The sequence below is a fragment of the Triturus cristatus genome, chromosome 5_2 (genome assembly GCF_964204655.1).
Source record: "Triturus cristatus chromosome 5_2, aTriCri1.1, whole genome shotgun sequence".
In the NCBI taxonomy this organism is placed as follows: Eukaryota; Metazoa; Chordata; class Amphibia; order Caudata; family Salamandridae; genus Triturus; species Triturus cristatus.
Genome location: NC_140588.1, coordinates 169,976,273 through 170,001,311, shown reverse-complemented (window position 1 = coordinate 170,001,311; position 25,039 = coordinate 169,976,273). Strand labels below are relative to the sequence as shown.

The 25,039-nt window shown below is 49.6% G+C and overlaps 1 protein-coding gene across 2 annotated transcripts in view; it reads left to right on the top strand.

The window, feature by feature from the left end:
* Nucleotides 1-8,085: 8,085 nt before the first annotated feature.
* LOC146822748 (acid-sensing ion channel 1C-like) overlaps nucleotides 8,086-25,039 on the top strand; it is a 437,693-nt gene continuing 420,739 nt past the window's right edge. For both annotated transcript variants that reach the window (XM_085606934.1, XM_085606933.1), the window contains exon 1: nucleotides 8,086-9,256. In XM_085606934.1, the coding sequence (XP_085463060.1) occupies nucleotides 8,636-9,256 (621 nt within the window). In that variant the 5' untranslated portion in view covers nucleotides 8,086-8,635. The remainder of the gene's footprint in view (nucleotides 9,257-25,039) is intronic.

Genomic DNA, 25,039 nt, shown 5'->3' with positions numbered 1-25,039 from the left:
TCTGCACCCTTTTTGTTTCCCCTGCATGCCCCTGATAATTTGCTGGGACTTGACCTTTTGAAATATTTTCATGCTTCCATACATTGCTCCCCATTTAGGGTGCGTGTCACCTTTGGAAGGAAGACATCACCCAAACAATGTAATCTTTCCCCATGCTCAGACCTCGATTCCGTTCCCCCATGTGTCTGGGCTACTGCAGACACAGATGTTGGGAGAATGGACATTTCCCCAGTACAAATACAGGTTCGGGAAGGTGCTCTTTTGCCACGTGTCCCGCAATACAAAATATCAAAAAAAGGTGAAGATGAACTAATACACATCATTGATGACATGATACTTACAGGAGTCATTGAGGACGTCTCCTCTAATGTATGTAATAGCCCTATTCTTCCTGTCCTTAAAAGAGGGGATGGAATACAGGATAGAGTTTATCAATGTGTGATTGATCTGAGAGAAATTAACAAGATAGTTGTTCCTCAATATCCTGTTGTTTCTGATATTACCACCCTGTTGACTTTGGTCCCGCCCACAGCCACTGTGTTCTCTGTCATTGATCTTAAGAATGCCTTTTTCTCTAGCCCTATACATGAAGATAGTAGATATCTTTTTGGATTTTCACTTCGGGCCGTTCATTCAGATTTTGTAGGGCTCCCCAAAGCTACACAGAAAGTCCTAGCATTTACAGTTAGGCACTCAAACGACAGTTGGACGAACTTCTTTTGCACCTGGAGTTACACTTGTTCAATACGTTGATGACATTTTGCTTGCAGCAGACACAGTTGAGCATTGTAAAGAAGCGACTCTCTCCTTATTGCACCATCTTGCTGCTAAAGGACATAAGGTCTCTAGGAATAAATTGCAATATTGTCAACCAGAGGTCACCTATCTATGTCACTTCTTGTCAAAGGAGGGATTCACTAAGGATAGGATTCAAACTATCATACACACTCCCATTCCCCGTACACAAAAAGAAGTCAGAGCACTTATTGGCATTACCTCTTACTGTAGACAATGGATCCCCAACTTTTCACTCATTATCAAACCCCTTTTGTCCTTTGTTTCTAAAGACACTCCCTTTCCCCTACCATGGTCATCTGAATGTCAAAGTGCATATCAACAGCTTTGTGCATCCCTTTGTTCCGCTCCTGTGTTAGGTACTCCAGATTACACCAAACTCTTCATATTGTATGTACATGAGAGGGAAGGATGTGCATTATCTGTTTTGACACAGCCACATTGAAGCAAACATTGTCCATGTGCTTATTTTTCGGCTGTATTGGATCCAGTGGCCAGAGGACTCCCGGGTTGTCTTAGGGCGGTGGCTACTACAGCTATCTCCATACGACAATCTAAAGGGATAGTATTAAGCAGCAAACTTATGGTTATGGTACCACATTCCAGAGACACACTGCTTAACTAAACCAAGACACAACACTTGACTAGTGCTAAGCTCACAGGATATGAATGCACGCTTTTGACACCACATATTATACTCAAGCAGTGTTTGAGATTGAAACCCGCCACATTGATACCCTTACTAGCTGAACAACCCCATGATTTGCATGATTGTATTTTCCTGATGGAGGAACAAACCAAGGGAAGAGTAGATCTCAAAGACACAGCCCTGTCAGATCCTGAAGGAGAATTATGGGTGGATGGCTCCGGTATAAAATTACCTGATGGCACTACCTCTGCAGCCTATGCCATAACAACGTTGCAGACAGTTGTAGAAACAGCTCGCATTCCACAGAGATCAGCCCAAGCTGCTGAACTCATCGCACTCTTGAGGGCCTGTGAAATCAGTCAGGGATTATCAGTAAACATTTACACCGACAGCCAGTACGCATTTGGGGTAGCACACAACTTTGGCAGGCTTTGGAAGGAACGAGGGTTCCTAACTTCGCATGGTGCCAAAATTCAACATGGTGAACTGGTAAATAGCCTCCTCACCGCCCTGACATTGCTAAAGAGTGTGGCCATTATCAAATGTAGTGCCCACAGGAAAGTTACAGATAAGGTGGGACAAGGAAATGCTTTCGCAGACGAGATAGCACGAGATACTGCAAGTACCCACACAAGCAGAATGTATGTACTGCGGTCCCAAGCTGAAAGATGGGAAAATATGTACACGGAGGTTCAGGAGATACAACAGTCAGCTACTGAACAAGAAGAGGCAGAATGGGAAAAGGAAGGGGAGTTAGATGATGAGGGATGTTGGAGGTCCAAAGATATGTTGAAATGGAAATTGCCTCATGCCTATTTACTGCCCTTTTGACTATGGCTCATGGGCCTGCTCACATTAGTGCTAAAAACACCATCGCCCAACTAGAACAAGTTTGGGACAATCCAGACATTCGTAAAACAGCTGAACATCTAGTAAAGCATTGTATGGTATGTTTACAACACAATTCCGGGAAGGGAGTATAGACCCCCACGGGTGGCTTTTCTCTATCCCAGGTCCCGTTTGAAGCATGGATTATATCCAGTTGGAACGTTGCAACAATTTGAAGTTTACTTTAGTGGTGGTTTGTTCATTTAGTAGGTGGGTGGAGGCCTATCCAACCAAAGATAATACTGTCTTGACAACGGACAAAATTAAGTTGAAAGAATTCTTACCTCGATTTGGAATTTGTAGGGTCCTATGGACTGATAATGGCTCCCATTTCATTGGTCAGATAATAGAATATCTAATAAAAAGTTTATGGGTAAATCAGTTTCATGCTGCCAATTACCCTCAGGCAGCTGGACTTGTAGAACGTGCCAATGCCACGCTGAAGCTTAAACTTGCTAAAATACAGACAACGGGCCTTAAATGGCCAGATGCTTTGCCTCTAACACTGTTATCAGTTTGTTCAATCCCACATAGTAAGATTGGTCTCTCTCCTTATGAGATCGTATTCGGGAGACCTGTGAATGTGTGGGGATCCCCAAGACCAAATGTTATACCAGAAATACAGTATCCGATCCTTAGTGATTATTTACAAAACTTAACTGAACAATTGTCTCTAATTCATCTACAGGTACAAGAAGCCATACCTGATAATTCAGAGGGTCGGGTACATCGTCTCCAGCCTTGGGACTTTGTGCTCACAAAGAACTTTCAACGCTCCAAGAATTTGGAACCTCGCTGGAAGGGTCCTGAGCAGGTCCTGCTTGCAACTCGGACCGCTGTCCGTGTCACCAATAGGAAGAACTGGATCCACGCCTCTCACTGCAAGAGGATACCAGCAACTGTTCTCTAACCAGAAGGCAGAAACAAATTGAAAGACATATTGTAAACTCAGAAGAATGTTGCTCCTGTGAAAGAAGAAAGTCTGGTTTCCGACCACACTACGTCTGCGGTAACAAGGTACGATCTGCGACCAAGAAAAAGAAGGAGCAGATAGAGACACCGGAGGACCTGCTCCCAATTAGTGGGATGGTTTGGCTGTGGCACAGTGGGATCGCAGAATCAGCTGAACTAGGCTCAGTGCGGTTTGTGATACGTACTCGGTGATACCTGGGTCTCTCTCCGACCTGTGGTTGTACTAAGTACCATTAAGGAGAATGGCTCTTCGAAATATCACAGAAGAGCTCCAAATTACCAGGATTGTGGCTTTACAAAACCGGATGGTTCTAGATGGGATACTGGCTGATCGTGGCGGAGGATGTCGCATCATCGGAAGTAGCTGTTGTGTGTTCATTCCTGACAACACTCCTTCTGTCTATGACACTATTTCCAAACTACATAAAAAAGCTGCAGAAATACATCAGGAAAAAGGAACATGGACTTGGTCAGACTGGTTTTGGGGTATGTTTTCTACTTGGGGCTGGAAAATATTGATGGTGATAGTGATTTTTGGAGCCATCTTTCTCACTTGCTGTTGCTGCATTCAGTGTGCCCCTGTGATATGTACAGTTTGTATAGCTATTTGTAACAGTATCAAGCCTCCCCTAATTAATGTTCATGAATTAAATAGATAGATGATGATGCAACTTGAAATTGATGAACTCATGAGGATTGATATACAAGATTAATATATGTACTTTAAAATGGATTAGCATAGGCTAAAAAGGAAGGACTGTTGAAATATAAAATCCGATCTTTCTTGTTTTTGCGTTGAGCTATGTGTCATCCATTTCACCCCTGCCCTCCTTTCTAGCCCCGGCTCTGTCCTCGGCACCTCACCTGCACAAACATTTGTAAAGAATCTAGATTGCAGTATTGCAGGCTGTGTATACATGCAGAGTCAGCGCAAAAGAACAGCTGGCGTCTGCTTGGAGTTTCCATACAATTGTTAAGTCCTGAATAAAGTTTACACAGATAACATATCTTGTTGTGCAGCCTCAAGACACGGAGATTGCTCAAAACACCAAGGCTGTCGATTCTCACCATCACCTCATTTGTGTGTTTTTCTCAAAGCTCTATTTACCATGGGGCGTCCCTTGTTTGTGATCCTTTTCTATAAAAAAGCCCATGTAATCATTGCTCAGTGTGCTTCCTCCTTGAGTATCTCTTGGTGCTTGTTGGACGAGGCCCCCGCTCATGAGTGATAATAAATTATCTGATTTTTACTTCACTCCAGTGTCGATTCTCCTTACTTGTTTGAACCTGTGGACCAAGGGTGACCCTGCACCAGTGTGTCTGCTAAAAGACACACTTCCACACAGGAAAAACCTTTCTTGGCAGTTCGGGTGGACTGTTCCCATGAGGCACAGGGTCAAGACTGATTTGCATATGGCTAGGTCTGAATTGGGGTGGCGAAGTGAGCTAAAGAACGAAGATGGATTCGACCCAGATCTGTGACGGAGGTGAGTGTCTGAAAAGTTTCAGTGCTCCATCCATTATCTCCTTTTGTTTGGTTTGTTCGCCCTAAATTGGCATGGTATGCCCAGACGTGGGTCCTTTGCTCACTTTGCCACTGGATTCAAGCTAGCCAGGCTGATGAGGGGTGGTACCCCAAAACCAGTCCCAGGATGCTTGTTTGAGATCCAGGGAAGACCTTGCTTGGCAGTTCGGGATGGACGGTTCCCATGAGGCACAGGGTCAAGACTGATTTGCATATGGCTGGGTCTGAACGGGGGTGGCGAAGTGAGCTAAAGAACGATGATGGATTCAATCCAGATCTCTGACTGGGGGTGAGTGTCTGAAAAGTTTCAGCTCTCCGTCCATCATCTTCTTGTGTTTGCTTTGTTCACCCTAAGTTGGCAGGGTATGCCCAGACGTGGGTCCCTTGCTCACTTTGCCACTAGATTCAAGCTAGCCTGGCTGATGAGGGGTGCTACCCTGAAACTGGACCAAGGATGCTTGTTTACGGTCCAGGGAAGAACTGGCTTGGCGGTTCAGGCTGGACTGTTCCCATGAGGTAAAGTGTCAAGACTGATTTGCATATGGCTGGGTCTGAACTGGGGTGGCAAAGTGAGCTAAAGAATGATGATGGATTCAACCCAGATCTGTGACTGGGGGTAAGTGTCTGAAAAGCTTCAGCGCTCCGTTCATCATCTCCTTATGTTTGCAATAAACTACTACAGTCATTGATTACAACGAAGAGAGGTCTAAGTAAACTGGTCAGTATGTCGTAAAAGAGACCTATACTCAGCCATCACTGTAGAGTGAAATCTCAATGAACAGCTTAGACTGTTGCAAAGCACTATCGTGCACACATATCATCGGGGACATGTATCAGTGTAGAGGCTAGTTTACTGATAAATAGTACACCCACTTTAAAAACAGGATCATAAATCAGATGACATATGTTAGAAATAGTATCATTAATTAGTAGTACAGAAAGAATACTAATTTAACTTTTGCAGTAGCTTAGTATGGTTGTATGATGGTACAATTCAGGCCTGAACAACGCATGCCTGTACCACGCGATCTCTACCACGACCGCGTCTTTAGCACACATGCCTTTACCATGCATTTTTGTGGTAAAGACATGATTAGTAAAGGGGCATGCAGGCTAAAGATCATACCCCTTCCCCCTGCCCTGTAATCTGTCCCTTTTCCCCCTTCCCCCTAAAAATTAAACCCACACCCCAAAAACTACCCCGACCCCAGCCTCCCCGCCTTGAGCCCTAAACTATCCCCTACATCCCTAAACCACCCAAGCCTGCTCTGTAAACTGTCCCTTCTCCCCCTGTCCTGAGTCCTAAAAATTAAGCCTATGCCCCAAAATCTACCAGAACCCCAGGCCCCCTTCCCTGAGCCCTAAAAAATATCCCCTACATCCCTAAAGTACCCCAACCCTGTTCCCTGACCTGTAAACTGTCCCTTTTCTGCCTGCCCTGAGCCCAAAAATTAACCCCTCACCCCAAAAACTACCCTGACCCCAGCCCCCCTGCTCTGAGCCCTAATTAACAGTTCCCTACCTCCGTGAAGTACCCCGACCCAGCCCCCCCACCTGCCCTGAGGTCTAAAACTGTCCCCTGCCTTAAGCCATAAAAACTATCCCTATATCCCTAAACTAGCCTGTCCCTGCCCCCTGTCCTGTAAATTGTCTCTTTTCCCCCTGCCCTGAGCCCTAAAAATTAAGCCCATGCCCTAAAAACTACCCCGACCCCAGCCCCCCTGCCCTGAGCCCTAAAAACTATCCCCTACATCCCTAAACTACCCCGACCCTGACTTGTAAACTGTCCCTTTTCCCCACTCTTAGCCCTAAAAACTGTCCCCAACCCTAAAAGCTAATCCGACCCCCTCCTGAGTCCTAAAACCTACCCCCACCTCGAAAAAATGCCCCTCCACCCCCCCAAGACCAAGCCCCACTTACCTGACTGTGTCTTTAGCCCTAAAAACTGTCACCCACCCTAAAAACTACCCCGACCCCCTCCTGAGTCCTAAAACCTATCCCCATCCCATAAAACTACCCCCTCTACCCCTATGACCAGGTCCCAGCCCCACTTACCTCACTGTCTCCTCTCCCAATAGTCCTTCCTCTTCCTGTCTTCCCTTCCTGGGCCTCCTAGACAGCGCTTTGCCTTAACCACGCATATGCGTTGTTAAGGCACATGCGTTGTTAAGGCAATCATGGTACAGCTTGAGGGAAAACGGCACGCATGGATCAGCTCGTGTTGTTAAGGCTGTTTCCCACTTATTATATATCTTTAAGTCTCAGAAATTTGTATGAAACACACTCACTGGATGAATTCATCGGTGATGTCATCCATGATGTAATTTGAGATGTCATAAGCGATGTCACGGACTGTGTCATGAGCGATGTTATACGTAAGGTCATAAACAGTGCATTGTGGGGCGAAAATTATAGTTAGCTCAGGTAACTGTAAATGCTGAATTTCTAAGGTTTTGTGTGTGGAATCTGAACCTAACTATAACGTCCCTTTAACCCTGTTTTTTTCAGTGAATATGTATATATGCACGTACATACTGATATATGTATATCTAGTCAAATATATGTACATATGTAAAGAGGGCATGATAGATAGATAGATAGCTAGATAGATAGCTAGATAGATAGATAGATAGATAGATAGATAGATAGATAGATAGATAGATAGATAGATAGATAGATAGATAGATAGATAGATAGATAGATAGATAGATAGATAGATAGATAGATAGATAGATAGATAGATAGATAGATAGTCACCTGAGTATTTTTCTCTCCTTTCTCTAACCTCACTCGCAGCCTCTATGCAGAGCTGTGATGTCCTCTTCTCCTTCCCTGTCTCCCTTCCATCTCCTGCCGTCTCATGATCTCTTCCTCCCTTTGAATCTATTTACTTTCTTTCCCTCCTCTTGTCTCTTTCGCTTTTTCTTCTTCCCCTGGCATCTGTCTCTATTTCTTTCTCGTGTTCAGTGTTTAACCTTCATTTCTCCGCTTCTTCTCCCCAGCCTCAATCCCGTCTTTTATCCATCTCCGAGAAGGAGATAGAGTTACACCGCTCTGCCCGGGACATTAACGCGCGTCTTCTGTATCTTTGTGGCTACCTGGCGCAACCCTCCTCTCCCGAGGGTCAGGCTTAATTGCTTTCTCCACCCTTTATTCGATTCGTCTTGCACAGACAGGATCTTCTCGAGAAACTCTACACTGTCTCAGCTGCCCCGGTGAACTCCAGCCTCTGCCATTCCTTCCTCCCCACCCTCCCGTCGCTGGAGTTAGGAGCTCAGTCCAAGTTCGGACCTTCTACCCAGCACATCGTTATCTTTCAGCTCCTGCCGTTCTCCACTTACATCCCTCGGAGCTGCCTCTGTGCCTCTCCTGTGCTTATTCGTCTCCCTGTAATCTCCCGTGTGGTCCTACCTGGAAACACCTTTCTAATGTATCTCCTTCTTGCACCCAATCTAACGATTTTGCCGATTGGTCTACCCACTACTTTCGACTCTTCACTTCAACCTTGGTTTTAAGAGCTTCCTATTCAACTTTCAAGTTTGACTATTTGTGCAAAATCTTCCTCCTCCCTCCTCTTCCTCACCCACTCAAATATATACTAGCTTCCCTGTTTCTCCTCGAAGTCTGGGCTGGCTGCTGTCTAAAAGTTCCTCGACTGTCTAACTCTTCTTCCATCTCTTCATCCACCACCCCGAGTCTTTGACTGTTCACATGTTCTTATCCGAGTGAGTCCAATCAAGCCTTCCTCCTTCCTGCACCCCCACAAATCTTTCGTTGTGAGGACGCTCTCCTTTACCCAGGGGGCGATGCACTGTTCGAGGGGACACCTGCAGCCCATGTTCCCTTTATGCGAGACCGGGGCGGACGAGACCAAAGACAAAATCCGGATGGAGATGGACTCGAAGCAGCCGGAGGATGAGGAAGAGGAGCCCAAGGCTTCTGACCTCACCGCCTTCGCCAGCAACTGCACCCTGCACGGCATCAGCCACATCTTTCTGCCGGGCGGGGTGACCCTCCGTCGCGGGGTGTGGGCCTGCGCCTTCCTGGCCTCCCTCGGCTGCTTCCTCTTCCAGGTGGCCGATCGCATCCAGTACTACTCGGAGTTCCACCACGTCACCACCCTGGACGAGAAAGAGAGCACCGTGATGAAATTTCCCGCCATCACCATCTGCAACTACAACCGGTTCCGCAAGTCGGCCCTCACCAAAAACGACGTGCTGTGCGCTGGCCCGCTCCTGGGCTTGGAGGACGAGGACGTGGGTGACTACGTGGAGGCGCTAGGCCTGACCGACGACTCCCCCAAATCAGTCTGCAGCAAGGCCTTCAGCATGGGGGACTTCTTCCAGCGCACGGGCCACAACATGGAGGACATGCTGCTGCGCTGCCGGTACCGCAACGACGACTGCAGCGCTGTGAACTTCACCACTGTGAGTAGCCATGTAGGGTGGGTAAACTAGAGGGTCTCTCAGGTGTGCCAGGGAGAGGCTCAAAATGTGACGCAGTGCTTGTTAAACTTATTTTTAACCACTGTAAGATACATTCATGGAGGGCTGGTGTCTTCTTTTCAAAGATATGTGTTTAACTCTTAAGGGTACTCTTCCAGGTTGACTCACGCATTCTTTCTTTCGAGGTCAACAAAAGGAGTGGCCTTAACTTTAAAGGTAGCAACGCTGTTTTTACTACTGTAGGGGATGGCAAAGTCTGCATCTGCAAGTCATGTATACAGTCGCAAGTTAGTGACCAGACCAAATTTGGTACCACTAAAGAGGCTATAATAAAACCTCTGTATCTTTATAAAAACACACGCACACAAATACACACACCTAACAACACAGCATGTGAGTCTGGTTTACCATCACAAGCAAGCCTTTCATCGTAGGGAGAGTGTGAAGCCTCCGACGACCCATGAGGGTTTAAAGGTTGAGCTGGTGGGTACCACGTTTTCGCTGAAAGAGCTCGGCTGATAGGATATGTGGATTAGTGGCGTAATGAAACTTGAGAGAGGACCCCCCCCTGCAAAGTACATGGAGGATGCCCCCACGCTCCGGACCTAGTCAGGAGCTCTCAGGCCAGATAACAGTGCCAGAGTGCCCCCCCCCTGGTGCTCGCAGCCCCCCCCCCTCCCCACCGAGAAGTCTACAGGGGCCTATGTTACGCCATTGATTTGGACCCGGTATCCGGCGGTGTTCGCGTAAGCCCTGGAAAGTTTGTGATGTGTGGGCAGCCTATGTGTACACTACACGACACTGTCTCAAGGTGCTGGCACGATAAGTAGTATATGAAGCTACGTCACACAGGAAGACAATACAACGAATAAACATGTTGATATAAATCTCACCGCATAGCCGGTTAGCCCTTTAAAAGTCAAAAGTAAAACCTTAAAATCACTCTTTTTTTTTGTAAAATCCGTCAAATGATTTGCGTCCGCTTTTAGCCTGTTTACTGCAACAAGTTCTCAAAAAAATCTCATAATCCTCTCCTCACCTGTCTCAGCTGATTAATAGCCCTTCAACATGCCTCTGTGGTGGTATTTCTACCTCAAAATGTATTAGTTTTTGCAGTTTTCCCAATGTTGTCTTTAGACAGTGCCATAACTTCTAACTGACAATCGCTTAATTATAGAATTATGAGTGAGAAAACGTAACATATGCATGTACGTTTCTCAATATGCATACTCTGGTGAGCCCTAGCTTCCTTGGATCACCTGTCTAGCGCTGTGGAGCAGGTCAGGCCATAAGCACTAGACAGAAATTCAGAACGCCACAGTTGTCGACAGTCAATAAGCCACGGTTATTAAAAAAGTCAGTAAATATGAATGTTCAGCCAGAGACATATTCTTTGTAAATGAAATAGCTTTTTAAATGAGCAACACGCCTAAAATGCGCGAACGATAACATGGAGTGAAGAAAACGCAACGTTTCAAGCACTCGTGTTCTGTATGTTTGCCCTGAAACGGGTAAAGCTGGCGACCCTACAATACGGGGATTAACGAGAACAGTGTTATTCTCTGTATGCAGTGCTCGTCAATTGCAGTTCGGCAGAGGGAACAGAAGGGGTGTTCTGATCAGGGCCGGACTGGGAACCAATAACCCTCGCAGGTGCCTACTCAGTGGGTCAACCGTCCATACTTACTTGCCGGTCGGCAACTGCCTACGTCCTCCATATTCTCAAACCATCCTAGCAAATAATGTCAGCCAACAATCTCAGTTCTTGGTGATGGTCATTGTTGGCCGCAGATTTATTAATATCAATAATGATTATTAATAACAATATTAATAACATACTGGTTGTACAATCTTCATTTGCGAACTTTAACCATAAATCATGCACATCACATTACAGTTTATGACACCTTCCCCTGGTACCGGTGTCTGTCTCTCGTGCACCCATCAGTTCGTAAATGGCCCTTGTGTACAACCAGTTCTTAATCAGTTTCTTGGTGTTCCGGTAGTTGGTTGGCCACACCCCCTTTTGGGTGACATGGAGGGGAGCTTCTTTGCCTGGAGTTAGGTCCCCAGCTCGCTACCATTTGCGCCCTGCCGTCCGGCCGGGTCTGGGCCGCGAGTGCCGTCTCCGTCTTTTCCTCCCCTCCTTTGTGCGGCCACGTCACCCTGCCGTGCGGCATTGAAAAGTGACTGGCCCTCCTACACACCGCCCACCGGTGTGTTTGGTTAGCCAACGATTGTAGGATTTCCGCCAACGCCTTCCCCACTGTCCAGCACTGCGACTCTGCTGTTCCTCAGGTGTGGGTGGGTGGGCTTCAAACGATGTCGTTGTCGCGCCGCTCTCCCAGCTCCTTCGAAGACGTTATGCTTCTGGTTGGGGAGCGGCGGTGCTTAAATCCCCTTGAGCCCCCTAGGGGCTTCAGGTGAACCCCCTTTGATTGGGGGGTTCAAAGGTAGCAAGGTTGGCCATTGGTCGCCCCCCATGGGCGCCAAGGTCACAAGGTCACTTCCTGTCGGGGTGGCTGGTGCGCACCCCGTTTCCGCTGGTCCTGGCCGCTTCGGGGCGCCCAGGACCAGTTCCATCCCCCTGTTGGCACCGCGTGGGTTATGGCGCCGGCCCTTGAGCCTCCCCCACCCTGCGGGTGGATGCGGCGGCCTCTGCAATAACCCTCGCAGGTGCCTACTCAGTGGGTCAACCGTCCATACTTACTTGCCGGTCGGCAACTGCCTACGTCCTCCATATTCTCAAACCATCCTAGCAAATAATGTCAGCCAACAATCTCAGTTCTTGGTGATGGTCATTGTTGGCCGCAGATTTATTAATATCAATAATGATTATTAATAACAATATTAATAACATACTGGTTGTACAATCTTCATTTGCGAACTTTAACCATAAATCATGCACATCACATTACAGTTTATGACACCTTCCCCTGGTACCGGTGTCTGTCTCTTGTGCACCCATCAGTTCGTAAATGGCCCTTGTGTACAACCAGTTCTTAATCAGTTTCTTGGTGTTCCGGTAGTTGGTTGGCCACACCCCCTTTTGGGTGACATGGAGGGGAGCTTCTTTGCCTGGAGTTAGGTCCCCAGCTCGCTACCATTTGCGCCCTGCCGTCCGGCCGGGTCTGGGCCGCGAGTGCCGTCTCCGTCTTTTCCTCCCCTCCTTTGTGCGGCCACGTCACCCTGCCGTGCGGCATTGAAAAGTGACTGGCCCTCCTCCTACACACCGCCCACCGGTGTGTTTGGTTAGCCAACGATTGTAGGATTTCCGCCACGCCGCAGGGAGGCTCACGTCTTACTGCGGCTCCCCCCCTTTTGCCCCTTGGTTCGTGGCTACCTACATTCCCCCTTCTCTTGCTCCTTTTTTTTTTTTTTTTTTTAACGACAACCCGCGAGCGTCATTGCGCCCCACAAGTTGCCCCAGAACACCTCCATTCCCTTGTCGGACAGATGCACCCCATCTTGTCCATATAGCTCTGGGCGGCCTGGGTGGATGAGGCCGTGCCGGATTGATTCCAGGCCGTTGGTTGAGCAAAACTTGTGCATGGCGGTATTTAACTTGCGCCTTGCGTTATCCACCGCTTTGTTGGAGTCGGCACCCCCCCAGTGCCTCCTGCTGATCATCTCCGACCAAACCACTGTCGTGGTTCCCAGCCATGCCGCCGCTTTGGCGATGTCCTTCTGGATGGCTTGGCCCACCGCCTTGTGACCCAACCGCGTTAGGTCGTTCCCTCCTAGATGTATGATCAGCACGTCCGGCAGCCAGGCTGAGTCTGCCATGAGGTCGTCCAGGGTCGGTAGCAACTGCTCCCATCTCATGCCGGGCCGTCCGATCCAGCGGATGTATGACGCCTTGGGTCCGCTTTCCTTGTGCCCCACTCGCCTCCACCAGGACTCCATTCTGGATATGAATGAGTGTCCCACGACCCATACCAGTTGCGGGCGTCCTCCTGTCGAGAGAAAATGTTCCATTAGGGTGGCTTTCTGCGCACCGGGTGTGGACGAGGGAGGGGGGCAATACACCCTGCCGTGCGGCATCCCAAGGCGGCTGCTCCCCCCCCCCACTACCCCTCCCCCCTTTTCTGGTTTTTTTTTTTTTTTTTTTTTTATATGAGATGCGGGCGTATGTAAGATTTGTAGGCCCTGGACCGCCATCTGCCCACGGCCTGGATCCTGTCCTCTGGCATGCCGTACTGCGATGCCGAGGTCGCCGCCCCGATCCTGAAGGAGTGCGGGGCAAATGATGTTGCCTGAAGCCCCGCCTTACTGAGGCCCTGGCGCATTACGGCCGTGAACTGGAACCTGCTCAAGTTCCTTCCATCTTGGTGCACAAAGAGGGGGCCATCCCCCGCCGGGCGGACCGCCATGTATTGAAAAAGCCAGCACACTGCGCAGCGCCCCACCTCTGGAATACAATGTAGGCGTATCGTCGCCCCTTTTCGGGCCCTATCCGTTTTGGATTGCCTAAGCGTGAGCTCCACAGCTTTTACCATCGGCTTGATGTCCCTTGCCTGCAAGCAGCGCTGTGCCGGGCCTGACCTGTTGGGGGCCACTAATTCGCTTACCCGAAACGCCCCAAAGAAAGCCGTGGTGAACGCGGCCCCGAAGAGTAGCCGTTCATATCTGTCTGCAATGATGCTGGTTAGGGCGCTAAGTAACTGACCCAGCTTGTCATAATCAATGGGGCGTCTGGCGTCCTTCTTGGTCCCCTCCATTTTCCGCCAGCCCTTCAGGGCTGCCTTCAGGTAGACAGTTGCCGTGGGGTCCTCACCTGTGTGGAGCCTGGCAAAGTATGCAACGGCGGCCAGGTGCGCCTGTGCCCAAGACCTTGTTTTCTTCGCGTCGAATGCCCATTGCACGAATTTCTCCACCGCTGTGCGCATCTTTGCTTTGTCTTCCAGCGACTCTATGCCCCCGATTCTCATTACTGTGGCCGCGTATTTCTTGTATCTCCTGTGTGCCTCCGAGGTGAGCGAGTGCCCTATTAATCTGGACAAGTCAACCCCCCCAGGTCCCACAGGTATGGTGGAAAGGGGGTCATCACCTCGTCCGCACCGGGTAGAAGTTGTTTGAACCGTGTCATCTGGGACCGGGATAGCGCATCGGCGACCGTGTTCTCCGTCCCCGGTACGTGTCGAGCCTTCAGCTCCAGGTTCCCCTCGAGCTGCAATTTAACCAACTCTCGCATTAACCTCAACATGCCCGGGCATCTTGCTGCGCCTCTGTTAATGGCCTGCACCACCCCCAAGTTATCCGACCACAAGGTGAGCTTTAGGTTCCTTATCTGTTTTTTCCATACCGTCAGAGCCACTACTATTGGGAATAGTTCGAGGAACGTGATGTTTTTTGTGAGCCCCTGCGCATGCCACCTGTCTGGCCACTGGCTGGCACACCATCTGTTCCCCAGGACCGCCCCAAATCCCAGGCTCCCGGCTGCGTCTGTGTATAGGGATAGCTGATCCGCTGTTACCCAACCCTTTTTCCAGATCAGCACACCATTGAAATCCTGCAGGAATTCGTCCCATACCTGTAGATCCTGCCTTACACCCGTGCTCAGACGGATGTGGTGGTGCTTGTGGGTAATGCCAGCCGTTAGCGCGGTGAGGCGCCTGGAAAAGACCCTGGCGGGCGGGATGACCCTCGCCGCAAAGTTCAGCCTGCCTACCACCCCCTGGATATCCCTGAGGGTGGCTTTGCGCCGGCCCCGTAGTTTGGCTATTTCTTCCCTGAACTCCTGCACCTTCTCCGAGGGGAGCCTGGCGGTCCCCGCCGTGGAGTCAAGCTCGATGCCCAAGAAAGTCAGTCTAGTCGTTGGACCTGTCGTCTTCTCTCTCGCTAAGGGGACTCCGAGTGTTTCGGTCAGGTCCTCGAACGCCGCCAATGTATTGGCGCACGTCGAGGATCCCGCCGGTCCTGTGAACAGGAAATCGTCCAGGTAGTGCAGCTTCCCGCCCCCTTGATGCCTGTCGTGAAGGGCCCATTCCAGAAAGGTAGCGAATTGTTCAAAATAGGCACAAGATATGGCACATCCCATGGGCATGGCTTTGTCGACGTACGTGTCCCCTTCCCATTGGAAGCCCAGCAGGTGGAAGCTGGTCGGATGTACCGGTAATAAGCGAAAGGCAGATTCGATGTCCGCCTTGGCCATGAGGGCCCCTTTCCCTGATGCTTTGACTAGTGCGATCGCGTCATCCACTGACGCGTAACCCACCGAGCATGCTTCCTGGTCGATGCCATCGTTTACGGACCCCCCCTCGGGGTATGACAAGTGGTGTATTAGCCTGAATTGGCCCTTTTCATTTTTCGGAACTACTCCTAGTGGGGAGATGACTATTCCCTCGCACACTTCCAGAGGGAGGGGGCCCTCGATTCTACCCAGGCTCTTCTCCTTGTCTATCTTCGCGCTCACCACCCGGGGATGCTGCCTCGCTGACTGTAAGTTATTCGCTCCCGTTAATGGCAGTGGGCCTTGAAACGGGATAATGAAGCCTTCTTCGAAACCCTCAACCAGCGTCCTGGCGTCTGTTTTGTTTGGATACCTGTTTGCTAAACTGCGCAGCTGTTGCGTATTAATGGGGGACCTAGCCAGCTGGCACTGCTGAATGTCTACTAGTGTCCTGCCCCCACTGGCCTTCGGGCTAGTGCTTCTTGTGTTTCTCTTTCTTTTCGCTCTTTGCTTCCTGCTTGGAGCCTTTGCATGTTGCTGCAGCGTGTTTTCCCCCGCAGCTTGAGCACGCATGTTGGAATTTGCACGAGGAACCCCATGAGCAATCCCCTGCATCGAATCTCCAGCATATGGCCTTGGTCGCGGGGGGGGAGTTGGACCGCCCAGAGGAATGTTTCTGGTAACTTTTGTTCTTCCCCTTGTGGGACGAACTCCGAAAGGACTGGTCGTATTTCCCCGTCCAGGCTCTCACTTCTTTGGCAGCGAGCATTTTATGAATAAAACCTGAAACGTCCTCCTCGTTCCACTCCATCTCTGGGTGCCTCTGCATCTTTAACCTGAAGCCCTTATCATACTCCAACCATGCGTCCCCGGGGAATTGCCTCTGCGCAGAATGTATGTTAGCCTCATACAGCCATAGGTCAGCTGCGCAATGGGGGAACCTCTCTACTATGATACATGCCATGACCCTGAACGCGTCTAGCCAATTCTCGAAGTTCCGCTCCTTTCTGGCCCCTCGCCTCTCCCTTTTTTCATCCTCTCTCCTGTCACACGTGGTCAGGTCGAGGCCCTCTAGCTGTATTTCTAGGAGCGAGAATATATCGATGAACTCCTTGCGCCATATCCTCTCTTTCACTGCGAGAGGAATAAGGCACGCGAGCCCCGTGGCTTTCGTCGTCAAGGAAGCGGGGCCGGGGGATGGTCTGGCGTAAAGGTCGCTGCCTAGCCCCCCCGACCCCGGGCTCCCGGACCCAGTATTATACCCCCACCCGGGTAATGGGGAAACCTGATCCCCCTGCGGCGACAGGCCCGCCTGCTCCTGCACCCTTGACTGCCGGGCCCACCCCGGGTCCATCATATGCCACGTTAAGCCCCCTGTCTCGTCGGTGCGTTGTTCCCTGGGCCCAGCCGCCCCCTGCCCTGAGCTGTTCAGTAACGACGGAGCGAGCGATTTCAAGCATTCTTTTACAATGGTACTAATATGCTCACCATTAACCGCTCTGTCGTTCGTCTCGTCCTGCCTGCTGTCGTCTGACCTTGGCGGCGGGAGCTTCTGGCGCGCTCTCTTTGGGGGATTCCTTTTGGACGTCTTCGTCCTCGGCGTGGTCCTAGGCTTCTTGGGTGCTGACGGGCCTGCTTCCTCCTCCGCCTGGCCGTCCGGCCTATTCTCCTTCCCTTTGGCCAAGTGGGGTTGGAGCCATTCGTCTCCGTGTACCGCCGATATCTCGCGGATTCTCTTCAGCACTTCTGCCATGTCTCCTGGCTGTTCTTCCGCCATGTTGTCCCCAAGGCCTAGGTCTGCTTTCTGCGGGCTGTTCTGCGCCGCTGGGTCGGAAGGAATTCCGGACCCGCCTTTGAACTTCCTTGCACGTGCGTGCTGTTCGTCTGATGAAGCGGCTCAATGCGCGCCCCAAAATGGACAATTGCTTACCGCGCTGGAGCTTGACAAGGCCGCCGAGCTCGTCGTCTTTTCCCGTCGCTTCGGGTTCCCGGGGAGCTGGGTGGAGAACTTGACCGGCGCTCTGTGGGGTCTTCCTTCTGCTTCGGCCGTCCCTCGCCGCCTCCTGCCGCAGTCGGTCCTCTTCAAACGATGTCGTTGTCGCGCCGCTCTCCCAGCTCCTTCGAAGACGTTATGCTTCTGGTTGGGGAGCGGCGGTGCTTAAATCCCCTTGAGCCCCCTAGGGGCTTCAGGTGAACCCCCTTTGATTGGGGGGTTCAAAGGTAGCAAGGTTGGCCATTGGTCGCCCCCCATGGGTGCCAAGGTCACAAGGTCACTTCCAGTCGGGGTGGCTGGTGCGCACCCCGTTTCCGCTGGTCCTGGCCGCTTCGGGGCGCCCAGGACCAGTTCCATCCCCCTGTTGGCACCGCGTGGGTTATGGCGCCGGCCCTTGAGCCTCCCCCACCCTGCGGGTGGATGCGGCGGCCTCTGCAAAACCGGCCCTGGCAAAGTGCTCGGCCGGCCCCCGTGGGGCTTGGGGGCGCCTCCGAGCTCTTTGCGAGGGCCGGTTTTCGGCCGGTTTTGTTACAGGGCCGATTTCGGCCTGTAACAAAAACGGCCCCAGGGGCCCAAAACCGGCCCCACCTGTGCGGCGCACCTGGGCATTGCCCGGTGCCTGCTACCGGCCAGTCTGGCCCTGGTTCTGATAGTTACATTGGTGGGCAGGCCAGCATTAAGCTGCGCACTAACAATGTGCATTCTTAGAGGGAACAACCTTCTTGCCTTTGGTAAGGCAGAGGAGTGCTTAATTTGAGGCAGTTGGTTTCGGTGCTTTTCATGAGCACCAGTTTAGGATATTTATTTCAGGCACGGGGAGATTAAGGGGCATATTATCAAGAACGGCGTTAAAATTATCGCCGCTTTAGCGGCAGGAAACTGCCGCTAAAGTGACCATAAGGGGCTTGATAATATGCCCTAGAGAATTCCAATAGAAGCCCAGGTTCTGGTGTGAAGGACATCAAACTTGGGCTTCTATTGAAATTCTCTAGGGTATATTATCAAGCCCATTAATTTTAATGCAGTTCTTGATAATATGCCCCTAAGTGATATGCCCAGAAAGGATGTTGAGTCAACGAAGAGACTCCAAGCTGGTTTCCTGGCTCCGAAGTCGGCAGCTCTGACCAATACCCCACATCCTCTCTGCTCTTTCAAGGTTAGTAGTTGGTTCTATTTTAGACCGTGCTAACAGATGAAATGGGCTGGTACCAGCTGCCTCCTGACGAGAGCCCCTGCACATATATTTTTTTTCAAATTACCCTCTGGCAGAGTCTCTCTCTCTCTCTCTCTCTCTCTCTCTCTCTCTCGCATGTTTTTTTGAAGTGGGCAGGATTTACTTGGAAGTCAGCTAGCTGCACTGCCCTGCACTGCATCAAAGTGAAAGGGCAGGAAGGGGCCTTGTCTATGGCATACAGCACGTTATTGTCCTTTCCTGTCTGGCTCTGTTTCGTCAGCCTAGCGCCAACGCTACACCTTCCTGCTCAAAGGCAATCCTGGGAGGCTTTTTCCTCTTTCTATGTGTGCTGCAGAATGAGGAAAAAACGAGGAGAAATAAAGTTATTTCTCCTTGTTCAGCCTCCCTTGGGGAGGCGTACGGTTTTGGCACCTCCCCAGGATTACATGGTTTTGTAGCTCTGTGGGGTGAGTCAAAATCCATGGGTGTTGCGTGTGAGCACCCACCGCAACGCCCATTGAATGCCTCTCTTGCGCAGAGTAAGGCAACGCAGCGATTTGCACTACCTTGCCTAACTCCAAATCTATGAGGCCATTTAAAGCCACACAAAATGGCTTTGCGTGGCCTCATAAATATGATTTGGTGGTGTACACCGCTGTTGCATCACAAAAAGAGATGCAACGGCAGCGCAAGGGGCTTGTAAATATGCCCCTAAGTGGTAGACTCACTAAAATCTCATGCAATGCACTGCAGCAACCAAAAATGCTGCGATGCTGTGCATGATAGGGAGGGAGCAGGAAAGCATCATTTCTACAGAGATATGACCCTGTCCTGCTCTCTCCCCAGGGCTGGTGCAGATTCATGCTGCCTAGTGCCACAAACACACCTTTGCACCATATTGCAAGAGTGTCTGCGTGAGTCTAGCATAGGATTTGTATTGGAAGTATAAAACACTATGCTTAGACTAACTTTAAAACTTTTCCTACTTTGGATGTGTGCTGTACAGTGCAGCACACATGCAAAGGTGGGATAAAAAAAGAGAAATAAAAGCACTTCTCCTCAATAGCTGCTGTGTCGAAATGGAACCATTTTTTGATGCAAAAACTCTATACATTTTTTAGTAAATCGGATTTGTGACTCAAAACCATGGGTGGTGGCATGGGAACGCCCATGTATCGCCCATGGAACACCCCCTTTACGTAAAGTAATGCGAAGCAGCGCTAAATGCTGCTTTGCATTACTTTCAAGTGACTTTTCAGCACAAAATACATTTTGCACAAGAAAGTACATTTGAAATTAACATTTTGCACCAATTTGCTTCACTTTTGTAGTGCAAACTCATGCAAAATGCTAGTAAATAAAGTCCTAAATCATTTTGCCCCTGTTGTTGCAGCCTATCTTATTCTGTGTGCAATCTACCTTATACTAAGTGTAATGAATTTAAACTGTGGCCACCTATCTTATACTTTGTGTAATATAATTTTTATACTAATGACCTACATATAGACTGGGCCTTTTGTCACAGCCTGGAACCTCATAGCAGAATGAATACACGTCATCATTCTCCAATGCACCAACCAGGATTTAAATCAGTAACCCTCTGGTTCTCCCCAAGCATCTGAAGTGAGAACATTAACCAAGTGACCGTTCCTACCAGAAAAATGTATTTGCACAGACTAGTGCAGCTTGCATTTAATTTGCATTTAAAGGGTGTGCACTTTATATTCAGATCCACTGGAATTATTCAGCAGGACCAGACATGAGAGGTAATCAAGACTATGCAGCCTTGGTATAGGGCAAAAGAGCTGGCAGCTGGCTTTTGAGCAAAACTTTGGGCCCCAGCACTTATTCTTTTACAAATTAGGAACTGAGCAGGGCTGACTAAATTATACGACAAAAAAATGCAAACTATGCAGCAGAATGCAGCACATTCTGTGATAGTATTACTGCCTTGTTTTGTAATCTTTACATGTCAGCACTTTCTGAGCAAAGGTTCCACCTCATTAGTACCATATGAACACCCATATACACAATAAGGAACATAAAGGGAGCCAGTCAACGTTTGCACATGGCGTTCCACTGTGTTGCAGCACATGTTGCAGCACTTTTAGTACCTTTTGAGCCATTTGGGTTAGAAACAATTTTTTGTTGTTGTTAAAATCTGCATATTGTGCAGTATAAAATGGATTATGTGACTAAAGTAGAACATCCCTGATTATATGGTAAACAATGCAGCTGCAAAATCTCATAATTCCAGTGGCCCTGGTTATATTTTAGATGCACTTACCTGTAAATGGAAGTCTAACAAAATAGTTTCAGAAGATTTTGTTCTTTTTAGCCACCTCTGATTCCAACCTCACACTAACTGACCTGTCCACTGTACTCAGCATCCCTGTTCCCTTTCTTTTTGATGCCGTTTGACTGCTGCTCTCTCTTCTGATAGACACAGTGCCTTAGAGAGGCACAAGTAGGAGAGAAGGGGACTGCCACAGTCTGGGGGCATATACTGACATCTCCTGTTGTTTTCAGGAACTGCTGCAGTCTGGGGGCCGATACTGACATCTCCTGGTGCTTTCAGGAACTGCTGCAGTCTGGGGACAGATACTGACATATCATGGCGCTTTTAGGAACTGCTGCAGTCTGGGGGCAGATACTGACATCTCCTGGTGCTTTCAGGGACTGCTGATATCTGGGGATAGATACTGACATCTCTTGGTTATTTCAGGAACTGCTGCAGTCTGGGGGCAGATACTGACATCTCATGGTGCTTTCGGGGACTGCTGCAGTCTGGCGGCAGATACTGACATCTCATGGTGCTTTCGGGGATTGCTGCAGTCTGGGGGCAGATACTGACATCTCATGGTGTTTTCAGGAACTGCTGCAGTCTGGGGGCAGATACTGACATCTCATGGTGCTTTCAGGAACTGCTGCAGTCTGGGGGCAGATACTGACATCTCCCCGTGCTTTCGGGAACTGCTGCAGTCTGGGACCAGATACTGACATCTCCTGGTGCTTTCAGGAACTGCTGCAGTCTGGGGACAGATACTGACATATCATGGTGCTTTCAGGAACTGCTGCAGTCTGGGGGCAGATGCTGACATCTCCTGGTGCTTTCAGGTACTGCTGATGTCTGGGGACAGAAACTGACATCTCTTGGTTATTTCAGGAACTGCTGCAGTCTGGGGGCAGATCCTGACATCTCATGGTGATTTCGGGGACTGCTGTAGTCTGGGGGCAGATACTGACATCTCATGGAGCTTTCGGGAATTGCTGCAGTCTGGAGGCAGATTCTGACATCCCATGGTGCTTTCAGGAACTACTGCTGTCTGGAGGCAAATTCTGACATATCCTGGTGTTTTCAGGAACTGCTGCAGTCTGTGGCAGATACTGACATCTCCTGGTGCTTTCAGGAACTGCTGCAGTCTGGGGATAGATACTGACATCTCATGTTGTTTTCAGGAACTGCTGCAGTCTGGGGGCAGATACTGACATCTTATGGTGCTTTCGGGAACTGCTGCAGTCTAGAGGCAGATACTGACATCTCATGGTGCTTTCGGGGACTGCTGCAGTCTGGGGGCAGATACTGACATCTCATGGTGCTTTCGGGGACTGCTGCAGTGTGGGGGCAGATACTGACATCTCATGGTGGTTTCGGGAACTGCTGCAGTCTGGGGGCAGTTACTGACATCTCATGGTGCTTTCAGGAACTGCTGCAGTCTGGGGGCAGATACTTACATCTCCTGGTGCTTTCGGGAACTGCTGCAGTCTGGGGCCAGATACCGACATCTCATGGTGCTTTCGGGGACTGATGTAGCCTGGGGGCAGATACTGACATCTCCTGGTGCTTTCAGGAACTGCTGCAGTCTGGGGGCAGATACTGACATCTCATGGTGCTTTCGGAGACTGATGCAGTCTGGGGGCAGATACTGACATCTCCTGGTGCTTTAGGGAACTGCTGCAGTCTGGGGCCAGATACCGACATCTCATGGTGCTTTCGGGGACTGATGTAGCCTGGGGGCAGATACTGACATCTCCTGGTGCTTTCAGGAACTGCTGCAGTCTGGGGGCAGATACTGACATCTCATGGTGCTTTCGGAGACTGATGCAGTCTGGGGGCAGATACTGACATCTCCTGGTGCTTTCATGCAGCAGATTGTCCATTAGGTCAATACCGGCTCCTGCAGTGTGGAGGGAATAAGGCACAAGCTGCCACAGCAAGTTAGCAATGTCTTTCTAGGAAGAGTGGTCATATGTAGCTGGTCGGGACTCCTACTAGTAGCCCCTAGGATTCAGGGCAAGGCTTTGGGAATCTCTGGCAGTGGAGTCACACCTACTGCTCTCACCTGAGAGGCTTTTGGCCAAGCATGAGAGTAGACCACAGGGGGCTGGACACTATGAAAGTGCCAATGCCACAAGGAAGACTTTTAAAATCAGGACCTCTGCTTGGCAATAGATCCTGGTTGAGTACATTTCTTAGTTAGGAAATAGTTTGCTGAGGCACAGTTTGGCTGCCTGTGTTTCATTGGATTCAACCTTAGTCTTTCAGTAAACAGCCAATGAATGCCCAGTGCATTTTGGACGCGGCCCGCCTTTCAGTTTCCTGTGGTGTTTGTAAACTTTTAGGTGTCCTGTGCAAGGATTATGTTAATTTGACAAGACATACCTGTGACTATTTAGCCAATGTGTTTCAAGAATGTTGGGAGCATGTTCTGTACAATTGGAGCCGTCTGCGATAAATCGCGGACCCTTTAACAAAATCACTGTCTTCACTTCAGATGCGCGAGTCTGATTAGATCAATAGAGGCAAATGAAGCGAAAAACCCATAAAATATTAGCTTATCAAATGATATATCAGAATTTGAAACCACGTCCTTGATGATATGGAGTTAGGTGGCCACCCTTGGCACAGCTTCCTCCATGCACTGGGACACCATTTTGTTTGTAATGCAGTGCACAGTACAGGTCTGGACCAGATGCACCGACGGTGAGGATTATACTGTGGATTCATGAATTACTGCTGCAGCTCTCTGCAGAATCTAAATCCAGACCCACCAATTCACAGACTCTCTAATTAGGTCCTTAAGCAAATTAAGATTCATTAACCATAATTCTCTGTTGGTTGTAATTTTTTTTAGGGAAGGACCTATATTATCAGTAAGTTATCTTACTCTCTCTAGAGGTTCTCTTTTTGGCGGGTAGTTTTATATAGCGAGAACTCTACCCGAAGGTATCAGATTGCTTTACGCGAGTAGCAGTTGCGTTACAGACGGACACGTTCATTTTGTTAGACACGGGGGGGATGAAGTGATTTGCCAAGACTTACAGAGCCTACGCCTAGACACGAACTGGGTTCCCCAGCTTCGGGGTCGACGCTCTAGCCGTTAGGCCACATCCGCGAGAGCTTAACTCCTCAGCAGCCACATTTATTAATTCGCCAGGTATTTGCCTTGGTGATACAGGGTATCTGGAAGGCATCATTTCTGGGTACAGTTTTCAATGTTTATTTTCTGGAAAAAGTAAGCAATTGTGCTATTAACCAGGTAGCTCCCAGGCGAGAAACTAGTCAAGAGTCTGGTTTTCTGTGGCCCATTACCTGGTTGATGACAATGGAGTTCCCTGAGATGGCAGTTCGCAGTGGATAAGCTGTGTAGCATTAACAGCGCCCTCTTGCCTCACAGCAGTGCAGAGGGCCCTGCGTGTGCTGGGTGGAAAGCGGCTCCATACATTGACTCTTATTCCACCCACCTCCCCTCGTGCCACAACAGCTGCTTCAGAAAACTGCTGAAGGTCGCCGGTCTGAGCAGCAGGTGCTGCCCTGTTAGGTGCTCCTGTAGAGAGACCCTTCTCGAGGACCTGGCATGAGCAGCAGACGGCAGTAGTTTCTCTGTTATTAAGCTCAGCATTTATAGAGCGCAACAGCTACCTCAAACAGAGGTGTCCCGGTGCTATAGTGGGCAGGCATGAGAGGTGCATAGCCAAACATTCTAGCCATGACTTAAAAGCCTGGTCTTCAAGGTTTTTCTGAACACAAGTTCAGATTGGATCAGGCGCATATTAGTCGGCAGGGAGTTCCACAGCCTGGCCGCCTCCACCGTGAAGGATCTGCCCCCTATGCGTGACTTTGCATAGCGAGGTATGCAGAGCAAGTTCTGAGAGTTGGACCTCAATGATCGTTTTTGTTGGTAGCGGCATAACCGTTGTTTAAGGTAGCTAGGACATCTGCCATGGAGCGCCCGAAAGGCCATGGTCAAAGCCTTGAACTCTATCCTTTTCGCTACCGGCAGCCAGTGAAGCTGTCTTATATGCGGAGAGATGTGGTGCCGATACAGTACTTGCCTAATTATTCTCGCAGCCGCATTTTGTACCATCTGTACTATTATGGAGGTCCTGTAGAGAGAGACCGTATCAGATGCCTGGAGTGAGGGG